The sequence below is a fragment of the Melospiza georgiana genome, chromosome 1, assembly GCF_028018845.1.
Source record: "Melospiza georgiana isolate bMelGeo1 chromosome 1, bMelGeo1.pri, whole genome shotgun sequence".
Lineage (NCBI taxonomy): Eukaryota > Metazoa > Chordata > Aves > Passeriformes > Passerellidae > Melospiza > Melospiza georgiana.
The window spans coordinates 15948562-15976208 of NC_080430.1; the positions used below are offsets into that span (position 1 = coordinate 15948562).

The 27647-nt window shown below is 46.4% G+C and overlaps 1 protein-coding gene across 4 annotated transcripts in view; it reads right to left on the bottom strand.

The window, feature by feature from the left end:
- JCAD (junctional cadherin 5 associated) overlaps positions 1–27647 on the bottom strand; it is a 61206-nt gene that overhangs the window by 15064 nt on the left and 18495 nt on the right. For 2 of the 4 annotated variants that reach the window (XM_058022462.1, XM_058022470.1), the window contains one exon: positions 2193–2554. In XM_058022462.1, coding sequence (XP_057878445.1) covers positions 2193–2494 — 302 coding nt within the window. In that variant the 5' untranslated portion in view covers positions 2495–2554. Of the gene's footprint in view, positions 1–2192; positions 2555–10835; positions 10855–15072; positions 15136–27647 lie in introns of those variants that run through there. The other 2 variants (XM_058022478.1, XM_058022487.1) reach the window with 2 other exon arrangements.

Sequence of the window (27647 nt, forward strand, 5' to 3'; positions counted from 1 at the left end):
TGCTACCTGGGAAAGCAGCACCAAGAAAGGGTGGCAGGAAGCCCAGATGATGCCCAGAGAGAAACTCCCTGGGTGGTCATCTTCTCTTTGGGTCCCAACTGTCCCCAAGTCTCTGCAGTGTGCAGCACTTCCCCAGCCTGGGAACCAGAAGCTGATTTCCCAGAGCAGTCCAGAAACCAAGAGCAATATCAAAACATCTGCTGGAGCTCCCCATGGCCTGCCTGTCACCGGCCTGAGCACACCCAGCAGGCCACCACAGGTATCTTCTCTCCAGCTCTGGAGCAGCTCACATGCACATGGCAGCCTTGTGACTTGGGAGGGGACCTGCAGGGGCTCAGGAGCTGACAGGAGGCACTGCAGTGCTGAGGCTTCCCTGGATCCAGCCTGGAGAGCTCCCTCCTCTCTTCCCAGCCCAGCCATGGCTGTGTCATGCTCCACACCAGAGGCACTCCACACTCCCAGGCATGGCAAGGAAGGGATGATACAAAGGTTTTTCCAGCTGCTAGTACCTTGTTCTCAGTTCCCAGTAGGCTCACTGCGAATCAGAGCTTGCTGTAGCAGTAATAGCAAGAAAATATTTCTATTTTTATGAAAGTGTGACAAAGCCATTTCCAGGGTCGTGTTCCCTATGTTATGTGGAAAAGCCACTTTTAAAAACCAGGATTAATATTTAACTATGCTGTAGACTGGCACGTCCCACCCCCTGCATTTAGGAAGAGATGTTTAAACTGTTAGAGAGCATTATTTGATCTCTAGCCAAGGCCAGCAATTACAGATATCTCTGCCATATCCAAGATGTGGGGCAGATGTGTGAGCCCTGCAGATGCACCAGAGGAATGGGAAGCAGGGAGGCAGCAGCCCTCCCAAACCCCTGTGCACCCACACAGGCTCTGACAAACAGGCTGCAGGAGCAGCAGTGCTGTGGCTGCTTCCACCTCACACAGTGAGATCCTCTTCACAACAGTATTTCTCCACACTAAACTGAGCATCAGCTTCAGCACCACTGCACACTCTCTTCCCCTGCTTCAAAATCTTCTTCCCTTTTATTCTTTTTCAGTATCTTTCCTCACTGTTTTTTGTTGTCCCATTTACTTCATCCAAAACACACCAGAAAGGACTCTCCCAATTATCCTTACATCTGTGTTCTGTCCTTCCTTCTCTAGAATGGATGGTTCCACCTGGAGACCTTCCTCAGGACTTGCTGTCCTATGACTGCTTTAGAGGGCTCACATCTCTTCCTGCCCATTATCCTAACTGGCAACCAGCAGCCATTCCTGCTCCAGGCAAACAGACTTGCGAGGGGAAAAGATGTGAAGGGAAAGAGCAGACAAGCCCAGGAGTAAGGGGACACATGGCTTTGCCACATGTTACTGAAGGTCTTTGTAAGAGGACAAGCTCCCAAGGTGACAGTGTTTGCCCTGCTTTCAGTTTCAAGCCCACTCGGCAGGAGGAAGGGGCTTTTCCTTGCAAACCATCGTCACACTTGGGCTGGCTTCCAGTCCTGCTCGAGCCCCTTTCCTTTGTCCATCTGCAGCCCTCAAATAGCTGCAGAACAATGGCTGAGTGTCGCTGTGTACACTCAGCTCTTCCTGCCCAGCCTGGTGTGCACGTACTCGGTGCTGAGCAAGCCATGGCTGCACAGGCACGTTCTCTGGAGTGACAACAACAGCTTGCACGGGCTTGGAGTTGTTTGTAAAAGAAGTGCACAGGCACTCTCTCATGTTTATTCCACGAGAGCAGCCTTAGGAGAACAAGCAAGTCTTCAATGAATGTAGGATCACCCACCAAGAGCTGCATGTGGCTGAATCCACAGGAAAACCTGGGTGTGTAAATGGCAGAAAAAGCAGGGTGCAGTTTTCAAACTAAAGAAAAGGATGACTTTTTTCTTTTCTTTCCCCCTGTGCCGGAACTAAGCTTTCCTAAGTCCATCAGAAAGGCCTTTCTCATTAGTAAAACATATTTTCCCACACTCAGCCACTTCTCATTATCCCTGTATTCCCAAAGGCCTTTCTCTAGCAGAAGGTGAATGGATGTGGCATTGGATGTGGCCATCCAGTGAACAGAAATGGTTACTGGGATGGGAGCAGGAAAGGATCACAGGAAGATGGTGTTAAGGGTTAGAGTCATGATTAGTTATCTGTCAAGACCAAAAGAAAGAGAAAGCAAAGCCATGGCATGATGCTGAAACTTACCCCCCTTCTGAAGTATGAAAAGTGGACAAACCCTGAAGGTCATGGTGGTAACCAGGACCTGCTTGCCTCCCTTGGCTCCCATGGCTGCTTTCAGTGCTGCTCGAGCTGGTTTTCACCAGAGGTCTCTTGCTGTAGGCCCCAGCTCTGGATTCTGCTTCAATCCCATTCAGTGCTGGTCTCTGAGCAGATCTGCTCCCCGTGGTTTCATGCCGGTATCCATCGTATCTGTTCTCGTATGAAGCAGGGGGATTTTTCGACAATTTGTATCCATGAGAAATCAGAAGGTCTTCGACACTGAACATGTTGTGCTGGATTCACTCACAGCTGTGCCATCAGAAAGCTCTTTCCAGCTGGACCCATCACTACAAAACACAACCAAAAAGGCCACTTAGACAAGAAAAGGTCCCTTTGATCAGCTGGTAGGCTCAGGAAGCTAGGAGTCTCATCTCCGCTACTCAGTTTTTCAGTCTCTTAATAAAATAGAAGAAGCAAAGTGCATGCAGATGCTGATGAATCATGTGCTGTCCTTCCCTAGACAATACACCTCCCTGCACTCAGCCAAGCAGCAGATGCTGTGCTGCTGCTGCTGACTCAGTCCCTTTCACTCAAGAATTCACTGGTGACTGCAGCTTTCAGGTTTCACAAATGCGACCTCAAAATAAAAACTTTGCACTGGAGGTAAGCCTACAACTTGAGTAGGCACTTCCTTAGACAACTATTTTTCTCCAGTCATGGAGAGGTGTGCTCTGTATTATGTTTTAAGTTGCTGCAGGAGGAGGGGGTGGATTACAAAGCAATAAGCCTCTCCCCATAGTTCTGCATATTCCAATTAAAAAGAAATGTTCACATGAACACGGACAAAATATGCATAAGAACAAAAACGAATTATGCAACCACATGAGAAACCCAGGTAATATCATGCAATACCCCAGCTAAACAGTCCTTTTTACAGATTACTTTCTTTTCTCCCTAGATTGGTCTACTGCAATCTTCAGCTAGAATAACACAAAACCTAAGATTTCAAGTATGCTGTTTTTACAGCACACTTCCATTGTGCAACATGACTATAAACAACACGTGATGTCCATGTGTATTGTGTCTCAAGGATCTGCAAGACACAGGATGGTAAAGATTTTTCTTCCCCAGTGACAGCCCTCAATTCTGTACTGACTAGAGCACAGATCCAGCAAACTGAATTAGCTGGCTGAAAACAGTCTCTATGGTCTATACCACTCTCACAGCTTGTAATGGCAATTATAGAATACCCATTCTTCCAGAGTTTTAAAAAGTGTGGAAGGAAGGTAACGTTCTGTTCTGAAGGTTGTACAAAACAATGGACCCGTCCTGATACATTCCTCCCTGTTTGAACTGTGTTAACAAAAGAAAGAAATTTTTAAAAGGTGGATAAAAAGGTAAAACACACAAAACACACAGAAATAGATTTATGTAAAATATAACCACAAGATTCTTTTCCTTGCATGAAGAGTTCATTTAACACATCTAGTGAGTACTGTGTGTCCTTAGCAGCAGCAGGTCCACCTGAGGATCATGGGCCCTGCACTAGCAGCTGCTTAAGAGGAGACTGTCTCTGCAAAGATCATAACAAAAGTACATTTTATACACTGTCTCTGATGCTCTTCCTGGGCATGAAGAAAGGGAGAAGGCCTGTTCCTATTGTTCACAAGGATTTACCTGAAATGGAGCAACTACTGAGATGGCTGTTCCATGTTTATTAGTACTAAATCTCTCAGGCTACACATACACAGAAGTGGATGTGTTAGCACACCATATAAGCCAGTTTCTGTGCTGCAGCACTCCATGTGTTATGGCCACTCTTTGCCTATCCAGTGCCCAACCCATTTTCTGTCCCACCTTGACTCCTGCATGCTGTGCCAGTTGTGGAGCCAGCCTGGTGTGCAGCTCCAGGCACCCAGGAACCTTCTAGCTACCCCTGCACTGCCCACACTGGCCACAGCACTCACCCAAGCTGAGCTCACAGTATAGAAAAACAGGCACAGTTGTTATGCAGAGCCACAATTTAACCTGGAACACTGCAAAAGTGGCTTTCCACCCTGAGAGCCTCCTGAACACCTAAACCGGTTTGTCCCTAGAGCTTAATGAATCTCCTCCCTTTTCACACATGCAGCACTACACACCCTTCCAAAACAGAGAAATAAAGCTCTGTGCTGAGGATATTAGCCCCTGCTAGAACAGAACTCCAAATTCCCGGTAAGAGCTCTGAGTAGATGCACCAGCAGTAAGTACAAGCAGGCAGAAAGCAGGGAGGAGAGGGACCCTTCCCTCATGGAAGGAAGGGAAGGCTTTGTGGGTTATTTTTGAATGCTGACCTAAAAAGCTGATTTTCCATCCACCCCCTGCCTGGACTGTGCAAGGAGCCAGGTATGAGCAGAGCAGAGGGAACAGCTGGCTGCTAGAGCTGTTCAGATTCTAACAGGAGAAAGATCCAATGTGACTTCCATAAACAGCAGAAAGCCCATCGAAGTGCCCACAGGTGCAAGGAAGAAATGTGCTTTTCCTGCTGTTAGAAGGCTGCTTTGGAGAGGAGTTTAACCCCCTCTCTGCCACTCACTGCAGCCATCAGAGAGGCAAAGCTGTGTGGGTGAGAAACCTCCAGCCCATGGGGTTTACTCTGATCCTTCTTTTGGCACCAGTGGTGAGGAGCAGCAAGTGGAAGTGTGCCATGAGGAACTGGTATGACTGTCTCTTCCTGCTCTGCAAACTCACCATGTGTGGAAGGGAAAACCCCATGGTTACATGTGCTGGGGAGGCCCATCTGGGAGAAGGATGCTATCACTATGCCCATCACAACACCACAATGGGAACAGCCAAGGGAGAGAATCCTGCTCCGTGCTCATGGCACAAGCTCCAAGGAGCCAGTAGCAGTGGTGGCAGGTGGCCACTAGTTGGGACACTGTCAGGACACAGCCTCAAAGGGCAGTGCAGAAGTCATGGGGAAGTAGCATCTCCTGCACTGGACCTGATCAGGGACAGGGAAGCCAGAAGTCCTGCCTGATCAAAGCTTGCAGGACATCAACCATGTCAGCACCCATCATGTGCAAGGATGCTGGCCAGCTTTCTGAATCTGACTAGAGTTCTAGGACACTCACCCCACCCTCCCTTAGATAAATAAACCTAAAAAATAAAATCAAAGGAATTGGATTGGCAGGAGTAACAAAACCATTGCTGCAGCATTCTATGTAAATAATCTGTCAGTCTGGACCGCAGAGTAAAGGCTGTGCAGAGCTTCTAATTTGGGGGAAGATCAACAACGCTGCAAAACAGTTTGTTTTTCCAGCCCTCATTTGTTTTGTTTGCCAATGACATCACTGCTTTCTGATAGGGTTTGCTTCCTGAGGATGCCTGCTATCTTGCCAGTGTTTCCGACTTGTCCCCGGCAGCCGGTACAACTCTGCAGTACATTGGAAACAGGGGCCAAGCTTTTCTCTGGAAACTTCTCAGCAGCACTCTCAGATGCAAAGAAACAAGTGTGAACGGCGGAAATCAGCATCAGCCCCCATGTAGACAGACACAATGGAGACCCACGGCCTGGGCAAGAGGAACACAATGGGATCGGCAGATGGAAACGCCATCAGAGCACCTCACCTTGGGGTGCTCGTTCCAGGAGCACGGAGCTCACCTCCGGCCTGAGAAAAGCCCAACGCACTCCTGAAAAACACCCCAAAGAAATTTGGTGCTAGTTTCCTCTGAGCTGCTTCTGGGACTCATTCTCTGTGCGGGAAACACATTGTTTTCTATTTATGATCTGCCTTTGTCTGCAGTTGTTTTCAGTGGCAGGAGTTCCCAAGCCTTGTTATTTCAGGGGGTACCACCACCATCTGTATGATGACCAGTTCCAGTGATGGTGAATGCCAACACCTGCAGCAATGGCAGAAGCAGGTCTTACCTCTGTGCTCCGAAATGACTTGTATGGCATTGAATGCATGGTGCTCTGCTCCATGGTGCTCTGAGCAGCTCCTTGGCAGGCTCCTTCCTTTACCCCAAGTTTCACAGAGTGGAACGGCAGCTACACATTGGGTGGGAGACCAGGAGTGACAGAGGAGTTGGTCCTGGCTGCCCTCTGTGTAACATTTCTCCTGCCCTCCACTACTTGAAATGTAGGGGAAAGTGGTAACCCTTTCAGTGGCTGAATACAACCCCTGAAATCCTTCTTGAGCATGTTTTGCCCTCCCACCTCTGTAGAACTACTTAGAACAATAATATAAATGATTTTGTACAACTTTAAAGAAAATAAAACATTGAAGGAACAAGATTCATGCTGCAAAATGAAGCATACAACATCAAGAATTGCCCAAATCAAGGACACACAATTTGCTGCAGTCTCTAATTACATGACTTGAGGCTACTGAATTCTGCAGGACTCTGTCCTTGATTGGTGTGCAGGCTAGGTGATGGCAGTTCTTCCTGGCCTGTCTCTACAGCAGCTATTCAAACACTGCTTTGAAGATATAGTTACTAACAGGCATCTGAATTACAAAGAGTATTATCTAGATGGGTCACACATTAAACTAGCTTATCTTCACTCACATCTGGGTGACATTATTCTCATTTCATATCAGACATGTGCCAGACAGAATATTTATGCAGACAGACTAAAGTGAAACAATCCTCTCGACTCTAGGCACCCAGTCTGAAGTGCTTACAACCTGATATTTTGAAGGACTCAGCTCTAAAAGTGAATTAGGCACAAAACAACTGCTGCAAGAACCTAGTGCCTCTGCACATGAACCTAAGTATGGCAAATAGCTGTCCACACAATGAAGACACAAACTCATTTTGAGATGAGCCAAAAAAAACTGGTTGCAGTAATTTGTGTACTGTGCTTTCCTCCATCCCTCTGTCCATCTAATCCAACTCCAACACTTTTGTCCAGGAAGCCCCATGTCCCCCCCACCCTGTTAACTCCTCACCACCATGTAACCCAATGCCTTCATTTCCCCCTTCCCACACTCACCAACACTTCTTGCTGTCCTCCCCCTCTCCTCCAGGATCCCTTCTCTGCCCTCCTGTCTCCTGGTCCCACCAGTTGAGCCACTCTTCCCACACAGCCCACCACTGTGGCAGTCAGCCCATCCTTCCTCCCTCACAGCTTCTGCTGGCCAGCCCTCAGTTTGCATCCATCACCCCAATTTCTTCCTTTCCCATCTGATGAAAACCTACTGTCCTGTCTACACTTCCAGCAGAAGAACCTCTGTGCCTGCTTCCAGATTGGAGACCCCATCTCACCTACACTGGAAGAAGCAGGAGCTGTCATTACAGGGATGCTCCCACTCCAGCAGCACAGCCCTGCACAGGCACGTTCTGCTGGCACATCCCGTGGAGCAGTGAGGGCACGAGCACAGGGCTGGGTCACCCGTGGGCTCCTCAGCACCAGAGGCTGGGCTGGGATGGATGGGGAGAAAAGTCTTCAGAAAATGGAGTAATTCAAAGCAGAGTCTGCCAGGAACACGCACAGATGTCTCCAAGCCTTGTCACCAGAGATCCTGTTCTTGAACATGATGGCACCGCAGCTCTTAATCAAAAAGCTGAAAGATTTCTTTTCTTTCCCCTTTCTAATGTGGGCAAAACAACATTCCTTCTCTCCTCCCCTCTAGTTTTTCTTGGAAATGGTTGAATTGGTTTAGCTGACAATATTAAAATAAACCTAGCCTGAGAGAGAGACACAACCTGAAAGTCTCAGATCAAGTGATAAAAGCCTGACAGACTAGAGCAATGGAAAACAGGTTCTTATGGTTGTTTCAATACTAGATGGTGCTACTTGCTCTGTCTAAATATAACCCTGAGCTATATCCCAGGAGAATATCTAAGGCTTTGGACATTTTAATTGCTCCTGTTTTCTCACTCTGGCTTTGCATGTATGCATATAAAACAGCCTATCAAAAGCACATTAAACAAGGTTTTTACCTTGCTAATTTCATCTTTTGCAGGACAATAAGATCAGATGGGACTGTAACCAGCAGGCTGCAGTGGTGATGTGCATGCAGCCACCCCAGAATGCCATGCCCCTGCCCACAGAAACAGCCAGCACCACATCCACTGACTTGCAGACACACGCCCCATCGGGAAAGATAAAATTAATGTTTTTGAAGAGCCTCCAACAATAATGTTCACTATGATCAAATGTTAGCTATTTAATGCAAAGATACTCTAGAACACAGGAGAAAGAGACTGGAGAACATTAATGTAAGTTGGATGTATCCAACTTGGTGGGGCTTAATTAAGCATAGGCTAGGAGTAAGGAAGGAGGAGGGAAATAGTCAGGGCTACCTCCTAGCCATGAGTAAATACCTTCTAGAAATTCTCAAAGGATAAGTGAAGGGCAAACATATTATCCAACTTCAAACAAAAGGGGGAAGGAGACAGATCTGGGGTATCATAGACCAAACAGCCTTGCTTTGATATCAAATCAGACAAATTATTATTCAATTCCCTTGTAAATACTTATAACAAATGTTGATTATCATGGAGCAGGAGGGAGCAAGTGTGCGATCCAAGGAGAATTTCCATCTCCCTGCTTGCTGCCTTGCACTGCAGCTGCATCCACTCCCACATGATAAAGCCACGAGAAAACAGAAAATACAGACTTGTCAAGAACAAATTAAGCCTAATCTATTTAATTTTCTTCTTTGACTGAGCTGGGAGCATAGTGACTAGGGAGGAAAAAACAGCACAAGTCACACGTTGGAATGAGGAAAGCTTTGATGAATGCATGTGATAGTCTTATATGCAAACCAGGTGAATACAACTGAGGTATAACTCACTGTGGGCAGGCATACAAATACTTCAAATATCTACTCAAGGAACAGTAGCAAGTCCAATGGCAACCTGAAAAGACACATAAGGACAGTGCCTGGGGTCTTGTTCTACTCAGTATTTCCATTAATGACTTGTAAATTAGGAGGAAGATTACAATTACAAATCTCTAGGGAATGCTTTGAGCATTTTCAGGGATTAAAATTAGAATAAAATCTTAATAAATCAAAGACCCAGTCTGAAATGAATGATTGAGATTCAATACAGGCAGGTGTAAAAAAACATGTTGAAGAAGAAGGATGTCATGCAAAACAAAAAGAGGCAGTACAGCAAAAGAGTCTCTGGGGCTATAGTCATAAAGAGGGATGACATGATTTGACTCAATGATCTTAGAGACCTTTTCCAAGTTTAACAATTCTATGGTTTCATGATAAGAGCAGTGAATAAGCTTGGAGATATATCAAGACGAGCATCACACATCAGGCTCTTTACTCCTCCTAGCCCCACTTCCAGTTTGTGCCCTACCTCAAGCAAGATGCTCACAGGAATGATAAAAGATTTAGCCAAGTGTGACCTGTAGAGAAGAGGGTACAAGAAGTGAGCTTGTTTAGTTGGAAGAAAAGTGTGGAGGAATGAGGGTGAGAGAATGAGAGATGATAACAAGTTTTAAATATGTCAGGCTGCTAAAAGGCTGCAATAATCTTGTCCTACTCCCTGCAGAAGTGGATTACCAAAGGGACTGGCTTAGGAAGCAGCAAGGGTGATTTAGATTAGGTATTAAAAGGAACTGTCTAGTCATAATGATAGTTATTGACTGTTTATGCTGGCAGGCTGTGAATCAATACAGGTTTTCAAGAACAGACTGAATGAACATCTATCAGAAGTGGTGCAGATGAAGCAATCCTGCCTCAGAGACAAGGGATTTGGGATGGAAACTAAACTTTGTAATATTCTTTCGCTACCTTTCCTCCCAAAAATGTCTTGTTCTGTTGGCATGCCCCACACATTTCCAAGAAAATCAAAACTCTTTCCCACAAATCTCTCAGTGTTCAAATAGCCACCTCCCCTCAAATACAATGTGACTTTCCCCTCTATCCCCACCCCCCTGCTACAACTCGCCCTTTCCTGACATCTCTGCACTGCAGGGAGGAGTGAGGGGGGTGCTAAGGGAGTGCAGGTCTGGCACAGGGGTAGAAAAAGAAACTTTGCTTCCCCTCCAGGGATGGGAGGGACAGGGAGGCTGGGACACAAATCACACACCACGGGTTGAAGGCTCCTGAGCAGAGAAGAGGCAGCAGAGGAGAGGAGACACCAGAAGGGGGTCCTGACCAAAGGACTCTGATCACATCATGGATACACACCAGGCAAAGCTTCAAAAAAGTTTCCATTGCAGCCAGTGCTGTACTGAAGGCTTCAAAGCTGCTAGTGCTACATGCATAATCATCTCTGCAGACTACATGGGAGGAAGACAGGCCAAAGTCTTTGCTGGAAGATAAGCCAACTTTATGTTGGTTCTGCATGTCTTCCCAGGCCAGTCCCTCCCATCCACCTCAAAGAAATTAAAAAGAAATATGTGAATTTTTGTGTTCAACTCTCATTACCTGCGGGCAGGAGAGTTCACATTTTTTCTCTAACACAAAGATTCACAGACAGTGAAAATTACAGCTCACATCCTCTTTGCATTCTTTGAGCAAAAAGACCTCACTGAAATCCTGGAGGAACCGTGCCAGAGAACAAATTAATGATACAATGTGTCTCCAATAAAATTAGGAAGTGGGAAGGATGAGAGGAACAAGTCTTAAAGAGTTTATTTAACTCTCAGAAGGTAGTTATTCCTGTCTTGTATCTCACCGGCGCAGATGCATCTGCAAACCCACCATGGCACGAGAGAGAGTGCACAGCATCTCCTGGGGCAGATCTCCCCAAGTGACAGCTGCTCTTCAGGTGCTGCTGTTTGTTGGGAGCTTTCACACTCTGCTTTCTCACATTCACCAAGGAAAAATGGTAGAGAGAAAGAGATTATTTTTTTAAGTAATGTGGGTGTTTGAGTATTGCGGTCACACAATGCTGAAAAACATGTCTGACTTCGCATGGATGGGAGTTGGTATCCAAAATAAGTTTGATTTTCAAATTTGCCATGGACCAATCCAGGCCTGACTGAGCACTGATAGGCTGAGGCTCTTGAGCATCCAAATAGATGTAAATGTCTAACAGGGAGAGAGGACATCCAAGCAGGCATGGATACCACTGTTTGTATTAGCTGGTTTTCAAAATGTCAACAGCTGGCTTTCACTGATGACAGACCAACACATCAGTCCACTGAAATTGGCCCAAATTTTTTTCAGAAAAGGAGCAATTGTTAAAGAGTGCTCGCTGATACTCTGTGCTCCAGATATAACCAGTCCTTACACCAATTGGCAGCATATGGTGTATTTCCTCAAATGACAGCTTTTGTCTGTCACAACAGGAGAGCAAAATAGTACATTTATTACACAAAGAGTAATTAGTCAACTCTTTGCCTCCCAAAAAGGAGGCTGCAGAAGAGGATGCTTTATAGGACTCAGATGAATGTTTCCATGCTGTTCACGGTTTTGTATGGAGCAGTTCACTCTGGTAGAACAAAGCACAGGGAATCACATTTGTTGCTCACATTGTAAAATCAAGATATTTTGGGCTGATCATCCTACCTAAAATACCTATGGGCAAAGTCCTAATAAGCTACTCCCACATTAAAACTTCATGAATAAGCATTATTTTTTGTATTTTTAATAGAAAAGCTCTCCATCTGTACAAGAGAAAAAAAAAAGGATCTCAATACTAACTGTATTAAATCTGTCAAAGCAAAAATTTTTAATAAGGGATCTATCACATGGCTGAACTTCTTTGAGGTGACAGTGGCATGACTTATAGAGCCCAGGCTCTGTGATCAAAAGGATTACACACATTAGCATCCTACTAATCAGAGCAGGACAGGCCAGCCCATCAGGCCAGGACTCACGGAGGAGGGATCCATAAACAAACACTTTTTCCTGCTCACAAATGTGGCTGGGAGCAGAAGTGTTCCAAGGCTGGTGTGGTCTTCTCTTCTTTCAAAGAGATAAGGATTGTGTCTTGTAGAGTAAATAAATTCTCAGCAGAGTCTTACACATCTGTTTGTTCACTCATTTTCGGACACTACCATCCTCTCCTGTGTGTTATCCCCTTTATATTACCCCTGTACTATAATCAAATGCCCTCTCTTCCGGACTGACCCTCTGCTTCTTCCTGTATTACAGATGCCTTTGATCTTTCCTTCTTGGATCTGTGTGTCCTGACTGGTAGTCTCAGCAGGATTTCCCCCTGACCCCTTGCTCTACCAGAAAACAAATGCCAAAGTAGCATTTTCATGCACTAGCACAGAAGAAAACTAGACAGATGCTTGAGAAGGCTGCACACGATCGATGTTGTGCTGCTGAAGAGCTGTGTGTGCTGGGCAGGGCTGCCCAGCAGTGAGGGAAACCCAGGCTGGTGAAGGGTGACCCACGTCCTGAGCACAGATAAGCCCCCTGGACCAACAAGGTGAGCAGTCACCATCACAAGTGGGAAGATGGACCATCCTGGAATTCCAGAAGCAGCTGTTCATTTTTCCCCCTTCATCACACTCTTAGTGACTTGCAGGGTGCTATGAGCATTTTCAAAAAGCAGAACCCAGCCTTTAACTTTTTTTTTTCCTTTTTTCAACTATCTCAGATTTTTTCTCTTGTGTCATCATTTGAGGCAGTCCAAGTTATGGCTGACAAACTCCATTAATATCCTAACTGTAATACTCTTGGGCAAAGAGGCTCCTGCGGCTTTTCCCTCCCTGCAGGCACTGCCAGTACCAGAGGAACTGAGGGTTATTTCTAGGTAGATGTGAAAAGATGCCATCAGTTCACACAGAGACCTTAACAATCGCATCAGGACTGCTGAAAGGCTGACCAACCCCTTCCTTCACAGCTGGAACTGGTAAGTTTCCCCAGCAAGCCCAAGCCCACTTGCCCTTGCGACAAAGCACAATAACAAGATTGCAGAAAGCAAGATAACCCTTCCACTCAAGGATCAGAAAACAACATCTGTTAAAAAACAAATAAACTGGTGTAATGGCTTCAGCAAGAGACCCAGAGGACTTTAGAGATGTAGCTCCTAGCTTGGTCAACGCATTGTAAACGGCAAATTACAAGAGAACAATTGTTTCATACCAAGCTCTCCCACCCCTGAACTCCCTCAAGGTTAATTAGGATGGCCTCTGGCCAAATTAATTAGAGGAGAAGATTTGGGCAGGACTTTGCTATGCACTCATAACTAGTTCCAAGGTGACCAAGAAGTTCAGAAATGCCTCACCTTCTAAGTAGAGCTTGCTTGGCAAAAAACAAGCTCACATGTGCCATGCCATTCTTCTGACAATCAGGAGAAACACTTAAAAGTCGTGTTTCCCTAACTAACAGCTAATGTGGAAGAACTTTCTGCATCCTTCCCACTGAACAATATGCCCTTGTTTATTTTCTGTGTGCTTTTTAGGTCATAAGAGGCCAGTGAAGTTATGCATCTAAAGAACAATATAGTACTGTAACATGCCAGTTGATACACACAGCCTGGCAGACCCTGAAAGATCCGTCTTCTCCAAGAGCTGGCAAAGGCATGTTGCAGTGTGGAGAAACACTTAACATCACCATAGGAAGGGAGGATGCAGAAGGGCCCAGCCTTTGAAATGACAGACTAAATTGGTGTTTTAGTTGGTATTCTAATGTGCCCTGATGGTGCAGCTTAGGGATGATCCTGCCTTGAGGGGCACAGCCATGCCCAGCTTCTCTATCCCATGGCAGCAGTCTGCCTCAACTTCCTCCTGCTGCCCAAAGCATCCTTGGAAAAGGGAATAGCTGGCAGCACCACACTTTCTCCTCCAAGTGGTACCATGGTGAGTGGTAGAACTGCACAGCATAGCAGGGTAGAGCAGATCTAGCCTCAGTGATTACAAACCAAGTGCTGGCACAAATTAAGGCTCTGCAAGTGACTGCATCTCTGATCTGTAGAGCTCTTCTCTGCCATTAATCTGATATTGTTTAGTTTGAAGCTGGAAGGTTGCTATTTTCCATGCGTCTGTTACCCACAAAAAGCAACAGCCATTCTGGGCAGAATCGGAACTTCTGAAGTAACAATGAGAAACTGCCTCAGCTCACGCAAAGAAGTGCAGCTGAATACTTTTCAGCAGGACACAATTCTCATTGTCACTAGCCAAGATTTAATGTCTTGACTCTGTGAATCAGACAGACTACTTAGAACAGTTACATCGTGTGTTCACTTAAAGACAGGGGCTGGAGTAACTTAACGTGTAGAGACCATGCCAATAAAAAGCCATTATTCTCAACTCTTGACCAAAAAAAAAAAAGGAAAAAAAAAGGAGGAAAAAAAAGGGAAAAGAACCCAAACAACCACCCATCCTTAACAGATGCAAGAGTCTTTTGGCACAGATCCAGTGGCAGACTAAGGCCATGATTTGCAATTCTGAGGCAATTATGAAATGACATAACAGCACAGATCTCCTTCTGACAGAACAGCCGAGGTTTTGTCTCCTTTGCAATAGGACATGGCTTAAAACAACCACCAGAAAGTAAAATAACCCAAAGAGCCATTTAACTACTGTGTAAACACCGGAGTACAGATAAACACCTAGAGGGACGGCACTCGGTGTTTCAGACCCTGGTGCCACATCCTCTGGGCTCGGTGGGAGCCGGCACCGAGCCGCAGCCGGAGCCCCGGTCCCGGGCGCTGGGACCACAGCGACCGGCGGTGAATGAAGGGAGCGGCTCCAGCGAGCGGCACCGACCAACTTCCCTGGGACCCCGGCTGGGGGCGAGCTCCGGGGGATGCCGGCAGGGAGCCCCGCCACAGAAAGCGGCCACGGGGGGAGAGAAGAACGAGCAGGTGCAAGCGATGGGAACCCGAGGGATGGGAACCCGAGGGATGTGCCCCCGCTGCCGCGCACCGCCGTCCGCTCCGGGACACCTCCGAGCGCCGCCGTCCCGTCCCGTCCTTCCCTTCCCTTCCCGCCCGCTCCCGGGCCGGCACTCACCGCTCCGGGCGCCGCGCAGGACCCGCGGGGCCGCCGCGCTCAGCGGCTGCGGGAGGCGCCGAGCCCGCGGCGGCCGGGGCGGGGCGGAGCGGGAGGGAGGAACCGAGGGACGGAGGGACGGACAGAGGGAGGGGCGATCGCGGATCTCCGCCCGTCCCCCGCGGCCCGGCCCGGCCCGGCCCGCCCCGGGCGGCTCCGCGGGCAGCGGGCGCTGCGGGAGGCGGCGTGTCGGTGTGATTGCTCGGGAAAGGTGAACGGGCCGCTCCTGCCCTCCCTCTCTCTCTCTCCACAAATGAGCACAACTCACGGCTCAGCTTTCATCAACTTTCTTAGCACAGGGAAAATCTGCGGAAGGGAAGACGGGTGTGTCAAGGATGGAGAGGGACATGAGCAGATCTTTCCAAAACTTGCTGTTCCTGCTGGCACCTGGCTATACACCCAAAGGGCTTCTCTTCAACATGGTTTTCAAAAGTTTTTGAAGCACTACTTCCCCACCTTTCCCCTCCCCATGATCTATTCAGCCTCTAGAAACAGGTGAATAATTTGCAAATCTCTTTTGGTTTAATGACACTCTCAAAAAAAGAGTATGTTTGTGAATCATTTACTTTAGTAATTGGCTGGGCCCATCAACTGCTTGCCCTGTCTTAATTGACTTTCACCCCAGGCTATCGAAGCGCTCTTACACATGTTCATAAATTGAGTCCTATTCAGTATGTGCTCTAGTTAATAGTGAGAAAACAAGGGCAGTAAAGTTACATGATGAGTCCAAGGTCACGGCACAAGTCTGCAGGAGAGCCCAGAACTGAATACAGGTTTCCCGTGCCCCGGTTTCCCAGGGCTCTGGGAGTTATTGTCATTGACCTGCTTTTCTATGGACATCTCCTTTTGTCTTCCAGCAGTGGCGGTGTGAGCCTGCAGCTGCTGATACATGGTGCAGCCACCAAAGACAATGCCACCGGCAGCAGGGGGACCTTGAGCAGACCCCTGGCACCCTGTCCCTGCAGGGTACCTGTGAAGTTCTTTGTGGCTTTGCTGGTTGGGAAACTCCTGTATTTTCCTGTGGTGAATTCTTGTAGCTGACACAGTAGTCAGTCAGTAGAAGGTTTAAGTTTTGTCACATAGCAGCTTCATGTGGATGTGACAATAGCAAGGTTTTCCATCAAGGAAGCCGTGCTGCCACAACTTCCAGTTCATTATTTAAATATCTTGACTCTGACAGGCAAATTGGGAGTACTGGGCTTATAAAATACTTGTCTCCTCTGTGTTGTTAGAAAAAATTTCCAGAATTATTTTCTCGTCTGCATGGCTGCAGCTCTGAGCTGTTTGTTCTCCTTGGTTGTAGAAGACAGTCCTGTTTAAATCCCTGCTTCCCAAGTCAAAAGCTTTTGCTCTGGCTGGGTAGTCATGGTGTGCCACACGGAGCAGGTCACAGCTGTCTGTTGGGAAAGCTGCTTTGGCCCTGCATTTAGGGGATGGGAAGTGGGGAGGGGGAACAGGCTGGACCATTCCATCGGACCATTTGAAATGGGACCATTTACTGAACACTGTCAGAGTGACATTTTTGTCATCATGATGTCACAGCCTGTAGAGATCATGATAAAAGCACAGAGGACAGCACATCTCAGACCTGCCTCTCTGCACCTGGGATTAATTTTTGCTACATCTCCTCTGAGAACACTTTGTGGGCTGCAAAGGGAGGTGCAGCCCTTGGAAAGAGGCACTCCTGCAGATTTGTCTGGAGTCCTGCAGTCACTGAAGATTCCCCCCAAGTGAAGTCAAAGGACCTTGAAGTTAGAAAAACAGAGGAAAAGATCCTAAAAAAAGAAATCCGTGCCCATGCTCCTAGGTCCCTGTTACAGAGAAAAAACTGAAAACGTGAGCTGAACATAGCTCCACAGTCAGACACCAGAAAGCAAACATGATTTTTGGGACAATGGGAGGGATGCCTTGGGCAGGATTCACAATTAACAACAAATGATTGCTGGCAGCCCCAAGTAATGTCCAAGGGGGATTGCCCAGAGGGTTGGTGTAACATGTTAATCTGTGATTTGGGAAGTCTGAGGGCTGAGCTTCTCAGCACCAGGGCAGCTGCCAGGGACTCCCTTTGCTCCTGCATCCCCTTGTCTTCTGCCTGTTAGAGAGCGAGTTCTTTGGGCAGATGTTGCTTCTTGCTGTGCCTTTGCCCGGTGCTCGGATCAGTGGGGTTGTGGTCTCAGGTTGCTACTGCAGTGCAGACTGTGACTGCCAGAAGGGCAAAGATGAGGAAAGCAGAGGAGGCAGGAGAGAATTCTGCCTTTTGATGGTCAATGTGCAAACTGATGGAGCATTGCTCCCCTGCAAAGGCCACAGCCCTGCAGCTGCCTGAGGAGATCTCCCTCTCTTGGCTCTTTCCAGAGAAGCAGACCATAGTCAGACATTCTTGAGCTTAGAGCTTCATCCTTAAAAGGCTTAAAGAACTAAATGTGGCTGAGAGAGAAGCATACAAATGGAGTTTGCAGAAGAGAAAAGAGCAGTAAAGCCACTCACTGTCCTGCCATGTAGGACTCCTGAGGTGGGTAAAACTCAGTGTGATGGGGCAGGGTGACTCATGGGGCAACAGAGGAGAGAACCATTATTGTCCCCCTGCAAGGAGAAGGGCAAAGAAACCACAGATCAGAAGCTGCTGATGGCTGTGTGTGCAAAGTTGGGTACCTGGACAGGAGCACAGCGGGGCTGCATGGACCCAGCAGGCAGCAGAGCATCCCTGTGTCACAGCAGGCAGGCTCAGATCAGGATCCTGTGGGACATGGCAGAGCAGGTCTGCGTCTCCTGAGGAGCCTGGGCAAGCAGGGAGCACCAGGACTTGGCTCCTCAGGAGATGAAGAGCAGCGCCTGCAAGTCTGGCCTGCAAGTGGCCATTATGGACAGAAATTGTGGAAAACAGAAACACACAAACATGAGCAAGACAGGCCAGATGGGGGAAATACAGATGAATTAATTTAGAGGGAAGGGAAAAGGAAAAACACAGACACATGCTGCACACCAGCCAACTCTTCAGCAACAGCACTGCAGCGTGTCATCACTGTGCCAAGTGAATGGGAAGTTGTGCTCTGCTCGATGCAAGTTATTACTGTTTTATGGCTTTATAATTCTCCCTGGCCTCAAAACCTCCCTGACTGGGAGCCCCCTGTTTATGTTTTATGTCCCATCAGCAGTGTCGCTGCTCAGGATCGGAACTTTCCTGCCATTCCTACAGAACTTGTCGTGGGCTTGGAGCCTCATTTCTGGAGGTGATCATTCATCAGTGCTTTTTACAGTGAAATCAAACATACTTTTTCATAATTTGGTGGGGTTTGAAGTGATTAGGTGCATTAATTACTCCCCAAAAGACTGTAACAGGTTTTGTCTTAGATCCAGTTGCTGGGAAAATATTTAGGAACATATGCTGAAATCACCACATACCCGAAGTTTACCATAACTAACTAGCCACAGATGTGCTATTAAACCCCTGGTTATTTTTTCCTCTTGTCCATCCTATATGGCATGTTACAGCCATAAGATATTAAACTTACTTAGAACAGCTGCTAGTCAAAACCAAAATAGCTATTACCTTTGTGCAAGAAAAAAAATCACATTTCCCATCCTGACAGTAATCACTTGTTTATACAATTGGCACCTCCTTTCGGCTTGGAACAGAGAAACTTCAGATATTTTATTGCTACATCAAGGGAAACACTAAGCATTGCTGTGGAAAAGGGAGATTTTCATTTGCCAGTCCTCTGGTGCTTTTTTAGCTGTATTTTGACTTGGTATTCAGGGATCCTTTTCTTGAACCGCTTTATTGCTTCCTAGGCATCCCAAAAGAGACGGAGTGGGTATGTATTGAATAGAGGGAAATAGTTCATGATGTCAGGCGGTGACCATTCTGCAAAGATGATTTAATTCACAGCATTTGCTGTCTGTGCAAGGTGTTGGGCCACTGGCTGCTGGGGAGCAGAAATAGTGCAGTCATGGAGAGTATTTTCCTTTAAGTGTAAGGACTAAGCTATCAGGTCTGTCAGATGTACCTGGAAGTCCTAAAGTATGACACATGAAAGTGTGCTGGAGGGAGGAAAAAATGGGGGGAAAAAAGCTAAAAATAAAAGACTAGTTAACACAGAGGAAACGTACACCCATATGAGTGTGAGTTCCTGAACATTGTGAAGACTGACAAAAAGGCTGAGGGGTGTGGCACACAAATTACCCTGCAGAATTTAGCTGGTTTACATTTGGGAAAATTAGGTAGTGCTTCCAAAACTTTTGAAGTGCTAAATATTGTTAAAACAATCCTTACAGCTCTTTCATTCAAGGACTTGGCTCAGGGTACTCAGAAAATAACTAATGAGTTTCTCATCATAACACCCAAGAGAAATGGGAAGTTATCACAGTAATTACCCCTGTCACCCAGCTGGGGAGCAGAACAGCTAAGCCTTGTTTTTCAGGGGTGTTTCTTGACTGAAATATTTGTACAGTCATTCAGCTGAAAAGCTCTTGAGAAGGATTAGAAGCTCCAGCTGGCCTCTCAGCAAGGTGATGAGGGGAGGAAGAGTCATCCCCCAAAGGTAGGGGAAGATAAAAGGAGAAAAGTTATGCAGTAGCAAGGCATGTTGGTGTTGGATCTATCCTACTTTTCTTAGGTTAAAATTTGAATGCTTTCTACTTCAGAGAAGACTAATTCCTGCATTTCCTTAATAATGTACTGTAGATTTGATAGTATATGCATTATGTACCAGGGTACAGAGTGGTACAATGCAGATGTTATGGCAGCTCCATCCATCTCCATGAAGCTACACATGGAGGCTCAGCTGTGAATGCCACATTGGCATTCCTGCAAGAGATGTGAGCTTCACTTGATGAGGAGGGAAGACTCACAGACAGTGGGAAGTGAGACATGCATATGGGAAAAGGTCTTTTTGCAGGTACAGGTTTTAGCTTGATTTCTGTAATAACAATAAATTAGTAGGAGCTGTGGATCTCATTAACATCATTGTGCAGACTAGAGCATAAGGAAAACAGACTTCAAATAAGCTGAAAGAAGAGCAGCCTTTGGTCAGAACTCATGAGTTAGCACAACATGTTGATGATGTCTGTGGAAATGCCGCCCTCACATTTAGTTGTGAGTGCTCAGCAGCCACCAGGTCATGCCTGATGTCCAGTATAAGTCTATTCAAGCAGTGGGTTCCACCCTGTCCTTCCATCAAACATCTGGCTACAGCTCAGCACCATCCTGCTGTGACTCCAGATTTACTGTGTCAAGCTCAGATACTGACATGTTGGGGTTACAGTGAAGACTGAAAATAAACTGAGGTTACGCACAGGCTTTAGCTAAAAATTCTTTGCCTTTTTCATTAAATAAATTTCAAATTTACTTGGGAAAAAAAAGAAAAGAGTCAACTTCATCTTCAAAACAGCTGCAATCATATTCTTACTAGTACAGATAATTTAACTTGCAAATACATAATGGGTGCTGACCAGGTCTTTCTTTGGGAGAGTAAACTCTGAAACAGTGGAGAAGTTGGGGAAAGAGAAGCACAAGGGCCAGAGTAATAAAGGTGTGTGAAGTAATGTAGAAACCAGAGAGGCCTTTTGGGAATGTCTCCTCCCTTTCCTGAACATACATGTATAAACAATAAGCTTGAAGATGGTAGATATAGTACAGATAAAATCATTCTTATTTATTTACACTGATACATCTAGGCTGTGAAATCACTGCTATTAAGAGGCAACTGAAACCCTGGGGTTTATTAGAAACAAAGGAAAATATATACTGATGGCAGAATAACCTAGAGCTACAGCAGCAAATATCAAGAAATAGAGTCTGGAAAGGGTTTAGTCTTCAAAACTTTGGTCAGACTGTGATTACTGGGAAGATAAAGGAAAGCTGCCCTGGAGGAGGTTACTCCCTTCTCCCAGGCCCACTCACTGCCATACAGAGGGGCTCAGGGTGCTGAGGGTCCTGTGTGCAGCTGGCGAGGGCGTGCAGCAGGAGGGGCAGCTGGATCAGTGGCCATGGGCTGTGGGCCTGCCACTGCCATGACAATCCTCCTGCTTGCCCCCAGGAGGCTGGAGATAAACACTGTGAGTGACTTCCTTCCCCCAGCACTGCCATACTTTGGGCACCAGTCATGGTGGAGCCTCTGCAGACAGCTCTTCCCTGGGGAGTGCAGATTTACCCAGGAAAAGGAGAGCATCCTTGAAACTGTGTTTTAATACACAATAAAGCCTCTCTTTTTATCAATGCTTTGTGTCATAGTTTCTATTAGTCCATAAGGATTGAATTCATAGCTATTTGACAGATTTCAGCTTTTAGCTGTGCTAATGTAAGTTTTCAAATCTTAAGTTTCAAAAGGCAGCACTGCCTTTTCTGAAATAGTCCCCCCCCTCCAGTGGATCTACATGAGCTGGCTTTATGAGATCAAGGAGAGAAAGCCATCTCCAGTAGGTAGTTTTTAAATAAGAGAATCTGAGCACAGTAGCAAGGGTAGAGAGTGAAGAAAGGCTTGTTTGTAACGGGAGCACTCAAAAAGTTCAACAAGAGTTTGCAAGACCCCTTCATGTCAGCACATTCCCACAGAGAGCCTCACCCAAAAAGCTGAAATTACAGTCTTCCTCAGTTAAAGAAAAAAATGGGAGAATGGCTTGTAATTTTGGAACCAGGAAAGCTATGTTTTTCTTCCAAGACACAGCCCCTTGAAGCCGTGACTGTCCTGCAGGGTTAAAGAGCAGGCAGCGAGCCCCAGAGGGACGGGCTGCGGCCGCTCAGCACCCAGCACCAGGCGTCTGTCTCCTGGAGCGAGGGGCTGCTCCTGTTATCTATCTGATACAGAGCACTGTCACGGCTTCCCGTATCCAAACACATCTTGACACTGGAGATTGCACAGATCCCAGGCTCTGGAGGGAGGCCAGGGACGTGCCCCCGCCCCAGCACAGCTCACGCCGCGGAAATCGTTATCGGGGAGCAGCGACATGTCCCGGCCGTCTCGGATGGGCCACGGGGTCAAAGGATTATGACTCAAATCCATTCTTCATAGAGAAATCTTTTCCAAATGCCTGGCTACGCTATGAAATCACACAGGGAGTGTCCTATTATCTGTGGGGGTGGTACAGACCCACCTCTGCTTCATGCGGAAAACCAGAAAAAGAAAAATACAGCTGTGCAGAGCATCCCTGCTGTACAGAGTCGGCTTTCCAAGCTGCTTCCCTTCCTTTCTACCTGCTTGTAGACAGGTTTAGCACAGTGAGTGGGGATATGTTTCAGCCCCACAGTAATAAACTTGTTCTGTGCATGTGTATTTTAGTCTTGAATTTAACTCTTATTCGCTCTCTTATTCTTTTACACACATTTCTGCAGGTACTGATGTCATCCCCATTTCTTATCTGCTCTCCACTGGAATTGCTTTTTGAAGAGATAGGAAAGGAGATTCTTTTTTGGAAAAGTACTGGTACCCAGAACTTATCTGAGCAGCATTATAGAAACACAGTTTTGCTTGACAACCTTTTAAGTTACAGCAACTGTGCAAATGATTGCAGCACAGAATGTCAGCGTGTACCGGGCTTCATTTGGATTTGAAAGTCATTGAAATCTGTTAGTTATGTTGTTGAAGTTTATACTGATATTACAAGGAAATCTTTCTTGGAAGACATAGAGAAATGCAGGCTCTTACCAGAAGACTTTCCTGATCAAGCTGTGAATTGTTCTATTTCCCTTCCTTCCTTCCTTCCTTCCTTCCTTCCTTCCTTCCTTCCTTCCTTCCTTCCTTCCTTCCTTCCTTCCTTCCTTCCTTCCTTCCTTCCTTCCTTCCTTCCTTCCTTCCTTCCTTCCTTCCTTCCTTCCTTCCTTCCTTCCTTCCTTCCTTCCTTCCTTCCTTCCTTCCTTCCTTCCTTCCTTCCTTCCTTCCTTCCTTCCTTCCTTCCTTCCTTCCTTCCTTCCTTCCTTCCTTCCTTCCTTCCTTCCTTCCTTCCTTCCTTCCTTCCTTCCTTCCTTCCTTCCTTCCTTCCTTCCTTCCTTCCTTCCTTCCTTCCTTCCCCAGAGAGAAAATGGACCTAAGCACCAAAATAATAGAAGATTATTTTTAGCAGAGCCTCATTCAGATTAATCAAAAGGCATCCATGTGCATTTTACAAGGAGGGTTTTTTTCTGAGGTCACCTTATGCACAATTTATGCAGCCCCAAATTCACTAAAGGACTTCCAGACTCATCTGCGGAAATTACACCTCTACCTCACCATATTTTCTCTACTTCAGATGAGAAACAGACACCACTGAAGCCTTTTTTATCACATCCTTCCTTCCCTGGATCAAGCTTCACCCCTGCCATTTGGGCATATTGCAGCACTGTGATACAGAAGCATCATGCAGGCTTCCCTCAGAGGAGACAGGCTGTTTAAAGACCAGGGTGCTGTGGGACATTTACACCACACACACACACTTTAATTGCATTGTCACTGTGCCCAAACCCAGTCATCCCCTCAGGCAAGTCCCTGCTCTGAGGGTCCCACATTCCCCTGTCTAGATGTGAGACCTCATAAGTTCTGCCTTCACCTGACAGAGATCTGAACCTGGAAGGAGATCCTTTTTTCAAGCTCTGGAGTGCTCTGGGAGAAAAGCAGCCAGCCAGCCTCTGAATGAAGGGCTGTTTGAAAGGAGATTAAACCCTCCCCTGCATGTGCAACTTCTAGCCAGGCAGCCTACATCAGAGAAGTCAAGCTGCATCCACTCCAAGGGGAAAGTTAAAATAGAACTGAATCTTCTTACTTCAGCTCCATCTTTTGTTGTGCCCTGCAGGCAGTGTTCACCTGAACATCTACCCTCCAAAGTCAGAGTATGCTTGCCTAAAGTGAAAAATGGCACACACAGCCCTATCTTTTTTATTCCCATCAGCCTCTGTTGTCCTTCCACTGAGCATGAACTTAGTGGTCATGAGCAGCACCACTAATCATGTAGTAGCCATGTTACTTACATATTTCAGAAGGGAAGCTGAAGAGTGAGCTGCAAAACTTGTGGGCTCCTTACCCCACATATTGAAAAATAGAGGCAAACAAATCCCTACAGAACTAACAATTCTGCTTTAAGAAGCTGTTCTCTACCTGCCACCTCCCCCTCTAACAGAGTCAGATGTATGGACAGTGGGACCTGCACACCCTTTTCAACACCAAGTCAGTGGTTCCAGCCTGGATGGGTTTCTGGACTGCACTGGGCTGAAGGTTTTGCAGTGAAGGGAGTTCTGCTGAGGGGAGATTCCTTGTACAAGTGAAGGAAGCAGCCTGGGGCAATGACACCATAACCCAGTGCAGCTGTTGCTGCAGCATCATTTGTTTGCATTCTAGGATGCATTGAAATGGCAGCTTGGAGCATTTCTGTTGCTGCTTATCCTCTGACTGGGCTGTTGTTAATGCAACACTCACTCAATGAAGTGTTTGGGATGAGGTCCAAAAAAGCACTTAGGTGCCTGAATCCAAGACAGTGATTCACAGCTGCCTAAGGACTTAGGTTCCCCCCTTTGTATGCCCCTTCCCTGAACCTCTTCAAAAACCTGGACTTCTGCAGAAGGTTGACTCTAGGTGCTGTCATCTTTGGGCTTGGCCACCAGAGCCTGCCTGCTGTGTCTGTGCTGTCCAGCCCTGCAGATGAGGTGCTGTGTTTGGGACACCCAGACACTCTGTGGATGTGCCAGAGCTCTGAATTCAGCAGCCACAGCTGCTCTTGCTCAAACTGTGGCTAATGTTGGTTTTTCCAGCTGATATAGCCACTGTGGGGCTCTTTGCAGACAGAAGATCATGAAGAGAACAGCACAAAGGTGATTTTGTGCTGATGAGGGAGGAGGCAGCCACTAGCCTGGCTTGAGTACATTTCCCCCATGTAACACTCTCCTCCTCCCACTCTCTAACTCCACAGTAGAGGTGATGAAGATGCCTTTCATAGAAAATGGGGGTTTTCTCCTCCACTGTTCTTGCTATTGGTGCCTGATGGAGAATGGTGGAGTCAGGTCTGGCATCTGCTCCTTGTGTGGAAACTGGGTGGGTCATGGGATGCCCGGCTCAAATCCACTAATACTGCCTATCAATAGAAATCTATACAAGAATAGCTTAAAGGCATTCCTAACAAGGTACAAAAACCTCCAATAACCAACTCCTCTATTACACTGCAGAGTATGTATGTCCATGTGCCTCTTTTCTCAAGGTAGAGCTCGAAATAGTTGCAGAAAACTGGTTTTAAATTGTAGTGACTTACAGGGAGTGAGAAAGAGCATAGCTTCTCTCCTACTGCAGCTTATTCCCCTTGCTCTTAAAAAAGTCACTTACTTCCAAGAAAGCTCTGAGTAGATGACAAACTGAGGCACAGAGTTCCCAGTGCTGGGAACTGGTTATTTGAGATGGCAGCATCCCTTGCTGCACTATGTTTGGGTGCTCTGACATCTTGACTACATTCACATGTCTTGCCTTGAGGCCATTGCACTTTGCCAGGTTTCTCCTCTTGTCTGATAAAGCAGTTAGGGCTCTGTGTGACAGAAACTTGCACTTTCCAAATATAAATCTCAGGTAGAGCTCTACATGCACAGGCTGTTTTCCTCATTAAGCCCTTCAGTTACTGCTCTTTACCTAAATCCAAGCTGGGCTGTAAAAGGCTTAATCGATGCAACACATTCACTCCTGGTGATGTCAGGGAGCCACTATACCCATCCAACAGATGAGCTGATCTGCTAGCCAGTAAATTTGGGATGACAAGAAAAGTTTATCATGTTAAACCAGATGCCATCAGCACCCTTCAGTTCTGCAAAAGTGCTCTAGTTCTTCAAAAAGCTATTACTGAGATGTGTAAGGAAAACATGAGATCTGAGCCACTTCCTGCTCCAGCCTTCTGCAGTTGGCACCTCTTCCCACAACCAGGGGAAGAGCCCAATGTGGAAGCATGTTTCTGAAAAGATTTCAAGGACAAGATTTGGAATTTGGTGTCTTCTCTGCCTACACGTGTCCTCAGCAGGAAAACTGCAGAGCAGCAGAAGAGGGAAGATGAGAGCTACTGTGGGACAGAAAATTAGTCTCCTGTAGATCTGTCCTTCCATGTGTGTCTGTCTGGGCCCCATCCTCTGGCCCTGCTGTGATCCATATTTCAAAGGGGCCATGATTCCTTCTCAAGTTACTGCTGCTGGCAGGACAGCAGAGCTGGCAAGCGAGCTTTCAGGAATGTCTTCATCCTTCATGATCCATATGAAATAGGTCCAAGCAGTAATATTTTTGGAGAGCCAGATACACAGATTTTGCAAAGGTTGGGAGCAGCAAAGCACACTATTAATAAAACAGTCACACTGCTCTTGGTTTTGGACTTATTGTGATAATTATAAGCAGAAGTTTTCTTTTGTCTGGTCAAAGATTCTGCTGCTTCAAATTTAGAGCTGTCAGAGAGAGCTGAGCAAGAGGGCTTCGTTCAATGGATGGCATTATCTGCTTCAGCAAGTGCCATCATTCTGCTTTGGTGATCAGTAAAAGAATAAAGAGGAGCTTGTCTGAGGACCCACTCTCCCATCCACTATTAACACTACTGTAGCTCAGAGTAGCCTACCAGTAGTGTCTTGGCTTAGAGAAAAAAATTTTTTTTTTCTAAATATATAAGCATATCTATCACTGTTTACAATGATGAAAGCTAGAACTACTTTAATTGTCATTTTTTTTAAATTAATGCTGACTTATTTTAATGTGGTACCTTCAACAGGGAGAAAAAAGGACATACTCTCAAAATACTGGGAATAAGATACAAAGAAGAAACTGCTTATAATTGTCTTTTTTTATGCTCAGTCAAACAGGAAAAAAGTGCCTTCTGGCAGCATGAACCTGCCTAGGAGTGGAGATTCTGTTCTGATGGTCAATAATTTTCTCTTCACATTTTCAACTGGTAAGTCTCAACAGTTACCATTAAGAATCAAAGTCTTGATGCTCCAGAGGCCAAAACACCCACCATTTCACCTCATTTGTAATTTAACAGGTTTATCATTTACACTATGATGTCTCTTTTAAAGGAGATCCCAGTGGAATTAACCAGTACTCAATTTCAGGTGCAGGAGGAAAATGTGCAGTGGAGCATATTCATGCTAGAGACAGACTTTTGTGCCTGGGTACGCTGCAGTGGATATTGCTGAAAAGGGCAGCTTTTCTGCAAAGTTCTGTTATATCCCTTCAGCAGGAAACAATTATCTGTAATACCAATTTCCCGCAGAATTTTGCAAATCCATCCCTACAGGGATTTCACCTTTCTTTGTTTCCCCTGCACAGCACAGAAAGTCTGACTGCAGTGATACAAAATCAGATCTGACTCATTTTTATTTTCAGCCTCTGGCAGCTGAAGGGAATAATCTCATTTTTGACTAGAAGGAGATGAGCAAACAGGGTAAGGGCTGGTGATCTGAATCCCCAGAGGACCTCCAGCAGTGCCTTCCCACCGTGTCCATTTTGTGATGAGAGGCCCAAAAGGAGGGGTGGAGGATGCAGTAGGGTGGTCTCTGCTCTAGGGGTACCCATGCCTTGGAAGGAGAAGGGGTCCAAATCCAGGCATGGCAGGGTCCC